This window comes from Tripterygium wilfordii, chromosome 15, assembly GCF_013401445.1.
Source record: "Tripterygium wilfordii isolate XIE 37 chromosome 15, ASM1340144v1, whole genome shotgun sequence".
NCBI classification, from domain to species: Eukaryota; Viridiplantae; Streptophyta; class Magnoliopsida; order Celastrales; family Celastraceae; genus Tripterygium; species Tripterygium wilfordii.
This window is the reverse complement of record NC_052246.1, coordinates 3,425,482-3,435,001: the sequence shown is the minus strand read 5'-3', so window position 1 is coordinate 3,435,001 and position 9,520 is coordinate 3,425,482. Positions and strand designations below refer to the sequence as shown.

Sequence of the window (9,520 nt, the reverse complement as noted above, 5' to 3'; positions counted from 1 at the left end):
AAAGTTTATTTTTTTTTTTTACCCATTTTTGATATTTCAAATTTCAAAGATTTCTCGGCAACAATGGAGGAGAGATAGTTGTACACAAAACAATAATGAATCCCAACTGTCTCTCACAGGATACACTCCTTTAACCGAGTCAACAACTCCCAGCCTCTTCTTAATGCTGCACTTAATGACCCAAATCAAACTACTATCGCTTCTTCTTCCCCTTCACATTTTCCTATCAAACATTATATTTGTTGTGTATATGAAGCTTTCTAGTGAGATTGTCATTGATTAGTTCAATCAAGGATCAAAGATGAGTTCTTTTTCAGGAAATGAAGATGTTGAGGATTCAAAGAAGAATAAGAAGAAGCAAGACAGAGTTCCAATACTGAAATTGTTTACATTTGCTGATAGTTATGACTATTTGTTAATGATTCTGGGATCTATTGGTGCTTGTGTTCATGGTGCTTCTGTCCCTGTGTTCTTCATCTTCTTTGGCAAGTTGATTAACATCATTGGCTTGGCTTATCTCTTCCCCAAACAAGCCTCCCATAAAGTAGCAAAGGTAAAGATTCAACCTTGGCAAAGCGGACGCCTTTTTTTTTCCCTTCAAAATTGAAAAGGGTCTTTTGATTTTTCAATATTGTTGCTTAAATTCTCGGACATTTTTATACATGAAATTTGGGTTTTTTTTTTTTTTTTTTAAATGTTTATGACTTGTTTGTTTAAATGTTCCTTTGAATTTGCAGTACTCATTGGACTTTGTGTATCTCAGTGTGGCTATACTGTTTTCATCATGGATAGGTGAGAAGCAAATTTTTTAATCGCATCAGTCAATTGTTTATTGCACTAATTTTACACGTGAAGGCATTTGAACCTTTCACATGTGATTTAGAGAATTTTAGAATAATTGATGTTGTGGATTTGCAGAGGTGGCATGTTGGATGTATACTGGGGAAAGACAGGCTGCAAAGATGAGGATGGCATATCTAAGATCCATGTTGAATCAAGACATAAGCTTATTTGACACTGAAGCATCCACTGGAGAAGTCATTTCTGCAATTACAAGTGACATTATTGTTGTTCAAGACGCTCTATCTGAGAAGGTATGCATGTATATATTATATATAATCCCAAAAACTCTTTGTCAGTTTGATTTTGCTTATACTGTGTTGAATCTTGAAGAGATTTTGCTCGTCTCCTTTTACTAGAAAGGCAATCTTGTCCTTTTCTTTCTTATTTTGTTTAATTTCTTAGACTGCATGCATAATCTGAATTTTCTTTGACAAAGTCAAAGAGAAATGTCCCTTCACATGTCCACCATTTTATTAAGCTCCACATTTTCATTCAAATTTTGAATTCCACCTTGGATTGATGGGTACTTTTTTATTTGTTTAATTTATTTTCATAAAAGGTGTCATAAATAGTATCAATAAAGGCCTTTAAATTAGTATTTCACTGATATTGTTAAAATAATGTTAATTAATTACTATTATGTGGTAGGTTACAGGCTGACTCAGAGAATTGTTCTGACGCCTGTTTTGTTTCTCTGGAACTGTTTTTTGGAGTAAATAATCAGCATCATTATTAGCATTTATGAGTCTCCTATCAAACATGGAAAGGTAAAATTGGAGAAAAGAAAAGAAAGCATGTGGCATTTATAAGTCGGCTGAGCTGTTGGGTTTGTTTGGTTTGGAGTCTCATTTGCTTATTAAAACTGCATGAAAAGTTTGGTGATTGTGATAATGAAAAAAAAGTCTAGAGGACCACTAAGCTTCTATCTTTCTATTGTCAATTTTGTGGGATGATGACATGCAGTTATTAACAATTAATGGGGCAAATGAAATGCAGGTCCAAACTAGATGCTTATCTTACACTGCCAAATGATGTAATTCAGGAAAAAAAGGAAAATGAGTAAATGACTTGATAATAATTATTTAGGTTGTGTTTGGTATCACTTCCAAAAATTTTAAAAACAAAAAACAAAAACATAAAACATAAAATTGAAACTTCTTTGGTTGAACACTCAAAACTGGAAGCATAAAACTGAAAAAAAAAAAGTGTGTTTATGCTTTTATTTTCATAATAATGGAATATATCCACACCACTATATTTTTCATAACTGCAGCATTTGTTGTGTCTATTGCAACGTAATTCACCATTGAAAACATCAGCAGAAAGAAAAAAAGATAAGAAATAAAACAATAACCCAAAGTATATTTGATCATTGTCTTCATATCTCTATGCAATTTGCAATCTGAAATCTTAAAGAAAGTGCAATCTATAATAAATATAACTAGTTCTGTTTCCAAAACTTTTCAAAACCTTTTTTTTGTTGTTTTCAAAAAATTTGAAGACCTGTTTTTGGTTTTCATAAACAAGAAACAAAAAACAAGAAATAAAAGTGATACCAAACAGACTCTTAAATTATCAGGTGTTTTCATTTTAAAGTCTTAACCAAAAATGTCTGTGTTTGAATAAACTGAACTGAAGGAACACAAACATTTTCATGAGAGAATTAATTTTGGGATGTCAGATGCATTGTTTCCACACTGATTCAGTTTGTTCCTTCAGTTGATCATGTGTCTTTTACACCTTGAGTTCAACTGCAATATAGGAAAAAATGTGCGTAAACAACTCTCGTGCATAAGGCTCTTACACCACATAATATGTAGAGAGTCTTTTTAGGTTACACCCTTGTAATTCTACCACTGGGTCACATGTTCGCCTATAACTGCAATATAGTAATCCTCCATAAATTTCTGTATTATAGACCACAAAGATTCCGGATGAAACATTAAACAATGGACTGTAATTAAGTTTCTAACACCTTGCAGCGACACTATCATTTCACAGATCTCTTTTCCCCTCTCATTTTTTAACCAACTAAAATGGCGGTTGTGGATGATGCAGGTTGGCAATTTTATGCACTATATAAGCAGATTTCTGGTAGGCTTTGTTATTGGGTTTGTCAGGGTGTGGCAAATCAGTCTGGTGACATTGTCTATAGTCCCCTTCATTGCCCTTGCTGGTGGTGTCTATGCATACGTGGCAACTGGCCTTATTGCCAGAGTTCGTAAATCCTATGTCAAGGCTGGTGAAATTGCTGAAGAGGTCAGTCCTATCCCTGCTAAAAACCATATAATCCATGAATTCATGCTTTACTATTATTAAATATAAATTGGATCTGCACAAGTTTAGAATTCCAGTCGTATTGAAATGTAGCTTTTGATGTTGTGTCATTTCCAGGTGATTGGTAATGTTAGGACAGTGCAAGCATTTGTAGGGGAAGAAAAGGCTGTAAGTTCATACCGGAGAGCTCTTGCAGCTACATACAAGTATGGCAGAAAAGCAGGATTGGCCAAGGGTCTGGGGCTAGGCACGCTGCATTGTGTCCTTTTCCTGTCATGGGCATTACTGGTCTGGTTCACTAGCATTGTTGTTCACAAGAATATTGCTAATGGCGGGGATTCTTTCACCACCATGCTCAATGTTGTTATTGCTGGCCTGTGAGTCTTTGCTCATGTCCTTTCTTTGTTCCATCTTTCGCCCCTATGATAATAGATTTGCTCCGACACATTTCACATTTGACATGGCATTTCTCGTAAATGTATGGTCCTATGGTGTAAATTCTAAGTCATGAATATTCTATGTGAAATTTTATTAAGCAAATAGTGGATTGTTTTTCTGTTAATTGATTCTCAGGTCACTAGGACAGGCTGCACCAGATATCTCTGCTTTCATACGTGCAAAGGCAGCTGCCTACCCCATTTTTGAAATGATAGAGAGGAATACTATCAGCCAAAACAGCTCCAAAAATGGAAGGAAATTGAGCAAAATTGAGGGCCACATTGAACTTAAGAATGTTTGCTTCAGTTACCCTTCTCGTCCTGATGTGCTTATCTTCAATAACTTCTCTCTTAATATTCCTTCTGGGAAGATTGTGGCCCTTGTTGGAGGAAGTGGGTCTGGGAAGAGCACAGTTATATCTTTGATCGAACGCTTCTATGAGCCCCTCTCTGGACGGATATTATTAGATGGAAGCGATATCAGAGAACTTGACCTCAAGTGGCTTAGGCAGCAAATTGGCTTGGTTAATCAGGAGCCTGCTCTTTTTGCTACAAGTATTCGGGAGAACATTCTCTACGGAAAAGATGATGCCACGCTTGAAGAGATCAACCGTGCTGCAAAACTTTCAGAAGCTATGTCTTTTATCAACAACCTCCCTGATAGATTTGAAACTCAGGTATATTTGTCAGTATAGTAATGTTGCAACCAATTTCCATTACATCTCTAGAATAAGTGGAAACTATATGAAAGCTGAAGAAAATGTGGGGGCAAAAAAGTACTTGGCTTGAAGAAATGAAACCTAAACAATAGCCAAGACAATTGGTTTCTTTAAGAATAATTACATCACTGACATAACTTGTCAGAAGTAGAACCTGGTACTCTGCACAAAGTCTTTATGGAACTTGCATGATAGAAGTGTTTAAACTTGGGCCTTGGGTGATATTTTATTTTCTTTTAAGAGAGTTGCGATATTATATGTAGGTTGGCGAGAGAGGAATACAACTGTCCGGAGGACAAAAACAGAGGATCGCTATATCTCGTGCAATTGTGAAGAACCCATCAATCCTTTTATTAGATGAAGCCACAAGTGCACTTGATGCTGAGTCCGAGAAAAGTGTGCAGGAGGCACTCGATCGTGCCATGGTTGGACGAACAACTGTAGTAGTTGCTCATCGTCTTTCTACCATTCGGAATGCAGATGTGATTGCAGTTGTTCACGAAGGGAAGATAGTGGAAACTGGGAGCCATGAAGAGCTCATTTCAAACCCAAGCAGTGCCTATGCATCACTTGTTCACCTCCAGGAGGCAGCTTCATTGCATGGGCATTCTTCATTTGGCCCAACGATGGGACAACCACTCAGGTGTTCAACATACTTTCTCCACTTTTTCTGATTTCAGATGACCGAGGGAAATATTTTCACCACTTTTTGAATGAATGCTTATGTAACCATGCTCAAAGTTTTTTTTTTTTTTTTAAATAATGGAATGGTGCTAAAAAAATATGAATATCTGCTTGTCATCGCTAGTTTTATCTTATGAAGCCTCGGCTAGCATTAGCTATGGTTGTTTTTACACTTTGAATTATGACATGCTAAAAATATTTTGTGGAGGCAACAATCTCCTCTTTGCAGCTAAATTTTACCAGAAAATTTTCTTTCCATCATAACTACCAGAACCTAAGCATGCCTTTGCCACTTCTTTAATCAAGCAACATTTCACTGATGAAATCCTATGTATAGTAATTTTCTATTTGAATTTTTCTCCCCTTCGATTGAATAACAAAAAGAATTCTCAGTTGCATCAAACATGCAATTACATTTGTATGTATATTACTATTTGATGGAAAATCTAATTTCCAACTGTTGTTTGTAGCATAAGGTATTCAAGAGAGTCATCCCGAACAAGGACAAGTTTTGGTGCAAGTTTTCGCTCTGAAAAAGAATCAGTTAGCCGGGCTGGTGCTGATGCCATGGAGCCTATGAAGACAGAACATGTTTCAGTCAAAAGATTGTATTCTATGGTTGGTCCTGATTGGATATATGGGGTCATTGGCACCATTGGAGCACTCATTGCCGGATCTCAGATGCCTCTTTTTGCTCTTGGCGTCTCTGAAGCTCTTGTATCCTATTACATGGACTGGGACACTACTCGCCATCAGGTCAAGAAGATTGGATTGCTTTTCTGTGGCGGAGCTGTTATAACTGTCATAGTTCATGCCATTGAACATCTTTGCTTTGGAATCATGGGAGAGAGACTTACTCTTCGAGTTCGGGAAATGTTGTTTTCCGGTAAATTTGCCATCTCTATAATGTTGTTTTTCAGGAGTACGTTTACCACCACATGGAAAAGGAGTCTTTACATGTGCAATTTTCTGCTATACTTGGGAATCATTTCTAGGACTGGAATGCCTCTGTTAAATAGATTTCAGAGAGATTTTTTTCCAGAATTTTTTTTTTCTTGACTATGCTCCTTTACCGAATTGCAGCAATCTTAAGGAATGAGATTGGATGGTTTGACGACACAAATAATATAAGTTCTATGCTTTCATCACGTCTGGAGAGTGATGCAACATTGTTCCGAACTATAGTAGTTGATCGCTCAACAATTCTCATACAGAATGCCGGTCTGGTTGTCACCTCATTCATCATTGCCTTCATCTTAAATTGGAGGCTCACGCTTGTTGTTGTGGCCACATATCCATTGATAATTAGTGGTCACATTAGTGAGGTATGTTCTCTGTCCTGCATGGTCTGTTGACTCCATAGAATTTTTCAAAATTTCTGTTAGGATTTTCCTAATTATCTCGTTATTTCAGAAACTCTTTATGAAAGGCTATGGTGGAAACCTGAGCAAAGCATATCTAAAAGCTAATATGCTGGCTGGTGAGGCTGTGAGTAATATACGTACTGTTGCAGCATTTTGTGCTGAAGAGAAGGTACTTGACCTTTATGCCAGTGAGCTTGTGGAGCCATCCAAGCGTTCAGCTACTCGTGGTCAGATTGCAGGCATATTCTATGGTGTGTCCCAGTTCTTCATTTTCTCATCCTACGGACTTGCTTTATGGTAAGGACATTTAGGTTCAACTTATGTGCCCATTATTTCAGGTTGATATGTGAACTTAACGTCTGACCAAGTGGCAGACAGAGAGTGTTGTACAAGTTCTGAAATACACTGAATCACATTGCTTTGTTCTCTTCGTAGGTATGGTTCTATTTTGATGGGCAAGGAGCTGGCTAGCTTTAAATCTGTCATGAAATCGTTTATGGTGTTGATTGTGACGGCATTAGCTATGGGTGAGACCTTGGCGATGGCCCCTGATCTTTTAAAGGGGAACCAAATGGTAGCATCTGTCTTTGAGTTGCTCGACCGCAAGACACAGGTCGTGGGTGATGTTGGTGAAGAGGTCCCAAAAGTTGACGGGGCGATTGAGCTAAGAGGCATTCAGTTCAGCTACCCTTCAAGGCCAGACGTAATTATCTTCAAGGACTTTAATCTGAGGGTGCCTTTGGGAAAGAGTATGGCATTAGTGGGTCAAAGTGGGTCTGGAAAAAGCTCGGTTCTCGCTCTCATACTACGATTTTACGATCCACAGGCTGGGAGAGTTATGGTTGATGGTATGTTTTCTCTTTGCCTTTCCCCACTTGCTTCTTTGTTAACCACAATATGTGCTCTATTTGTATTTTACGATCCACTAGTGTATTAATGTGTTTGAAGACCAAAAAATAAACTTCTGTAACGAGAATAATCTGACAATCTATCAAATTTTACAGGCGTAGACATCAAGAGACTTAAGCTCAAATCTCTTAGGAAACACATTGGCCTCGTCCAACAAGAGCCGGCTCTTTTCGCAACATCAATTTACGAGAACATTTTATACGGTAAAGAAGGAGCCTCCGAAGAAGAAGTGATAGAAGCAGCAAAGCTTGCTAATGCTCATAGTTTCATTAGTGCCCTTCCTGAAGGCTACTCCACCAAGGTTGGCGAACGAGGGGTGCAACTATCCGGTGGACAGAAACAGCGAGTAGCCATCGCCAGAGCTGTTCTGAAGAACCCTGAAATCTTGTTGTTAGACGAAGCAACTAGCGCTCTGGACGTGGAGTCGGAGAGAATAGTTCAGCAAGCTCTGGACCGGTTGATGACGAAACGAACTACAGTCATGGTTGCACACAGACTATCCACCATAAAGAACGCGGACGGAATATCTGTCATTCAAAATGGAAAGGTAATAGATCAAGGTACTCATTCTAGTCTTATACAGAACAAGGAAGGAGCATATTTTAAGCTGGTGAACCTTCAGCAGCAGCAGCAACAACACTAATTACAGAAAGCACTGCAGTTCTTCATTTAATCAACTGTATGTTCTATGTTCAGTTCTCAAGTCATGAATTTTAAGGTTTTTTTCCTCTTTGAGCACATAATAAGTCATAAAACAGACGAAGAATTCTGTAAAAAAAAAGGGAAGGTTTTCTCCTTGTCAGCTGATACTAACCCCTTCTGCTTTCTTGAGAAATATTGGAGAGAAGCTCCATTGGATAAGGTTGTTGCTTGTGCAACATTATTTACCAAATAGAATAATAATATTATTTTATAAAAACAAACTTTTTGGAAGTTTCTTTGAAGTGGAATTGGAATAACACTGTTTGTTAAATTTCTTTTATTTGTATTAATTAATCTCCTCAGTGTCAAAGTTAAGACACATAATTGACTATTATTATTGTTCTTCAACCTTGTAAGTTAGATCTAAAGAAACCAAGTTTGATAAGTAAACTCCATGAAAACGTAAGAAAGTTGAAATTTACCCAAAGTTAGTTCAACTCCTTTTTGATGAATATAAATTACCTTAATTAAGCAAAAATATTTAAGAAAGTCAAAACCAACTTATCATGTCGTCAGATTGAAAACTTCTGTGCGGGCAGATCTAATGACCCTAGTTTAGGTTCATATCAAATGTACAAAGGTCAAATTTGTATGGTGTCATTTTAGGATAAAAAAAAAAGGAATTTTGTGTGTATAATTTTGATTCTTGAACACAAAATACCCAGATTTCATTATTTCAAGGCTAACAACTTTGTAGTTTAGAAAGCTAATCTGCATAGTTATCTCCTAATGTTGGTTAGTAATATGAATGTGGAAGCAAATTGAAGGTGAGGTCACTTGGTTGAATTTAGGAATAGTAACTTGTGTGGTAAGAGATAAAGGTAGTTTTTTTTTTTTGGTAGTGGACTTTCAAGATTTCTACTTCTTTCAATTATTGACAAATTAAATCAAAATCAGGACAATTAATATGATTTACTTCTTTGACATTGAAAGACTATTGGGATTTTTGTATCTATGGTTGATCAACCATGCATTTAAAATTATATATTGATCATTAATTTGTGGTTTCCATAAGACTAGGATATAGTCAAAGCTTCAAATCATGTAAAACCAATAAGAGAGTGACAAAAATGATGACTCTTGTGATGACGTACATCATGAAGGGAATTAGGATTACCTTAAATTAATCTTGTTGGAGAATGACATTGATCAGTTCATTATATATATTCAAATGATATATATATATTCAATGAATCTGTGTATGTTGGGAACTTGGTATAACTACTTCAAATAATCCCTACTGTTTTAAACAATTAAGTAGTCTTGATACTGGAATGCGCTGCATCAAATACATACATACTTATATATAGACACACACACACGTACATATACTTCACTAGCTATAGCTAGACTTTTGTCATACACATATTTCAGGCATATGCCTTATTTGTGTGTGTCATTGCAACAACAAATTATCTTCATGAGTACAAAAAAAAGGTGAAAGAAGATATATATATATATATATATATATATATATATATATATATATATATAAAAGGAATTCTACTATTTGGATACTTATAAATTATATTAATTTACGCATTTCAATTTCACCATTGATTTGTGATAACGTTATTTTTTCAAT

At 36.3% G+C, this 9,520-nt stretch overlaps 1 protein-coding gene across 1 annotated transcript; it reads left to right on the top strand.

Moving 5' to 3' along the window:
* The first annotated feature begins 301 nt into the window (after positions 1-301).
* On the top strand, positions 302-8,094 carry LOC120016411 (ABC transporter B family member 2-like). Its single transcript, XM_038869172.1, has 12 exons — positions 302-553; positions 738-792; positions 919-1,094; positions 2,902-3,102; positions 3,238-3,497; positions 3,694-4,234; positions 4,540-4,919; positions 5,431-5,846; positions 6,044-6,285; positions 6,374-6,621; positions 6,760-7,172; positions 7,329-8,094. Exons 1-12 carry the CDS (start codon positions 302-304, stop codon positions 7,874-7,876), a joined length of 3,732 nt encoding a protein of 1,243 aa, XP_038725100.1. The 3' UTR covers positions 7,877-8,094.
* Positions 8,095-9,520: the final 1,426 nt, after the last annotated feature.

Excerpts from the sequence above, each read along its gene's own strand:
- LOC120016411 (XM_038869172.1), top strand. The coding sequence starts at position 302 with ATGAGTTCTTTTTCAGGAAATGAAGATGTTGAGGATTCAAAGAAGAAT. Across the intron at positions 1,095-2,901 it reads AAGACGCTCTATCTGAGAAG|GTTGGCAATTTTATGCACTA; the intron begins GTATGCATGTAT and ends TGGATGATGCAG. Across the intron at positions 6,286-6,373 it reads TTAGTGGTCACATTAGTGAG|AAACTCTTTATGAAAGGCTA; the intron begins GTATGTTCTCTG and ends TCGTTATTTCAG.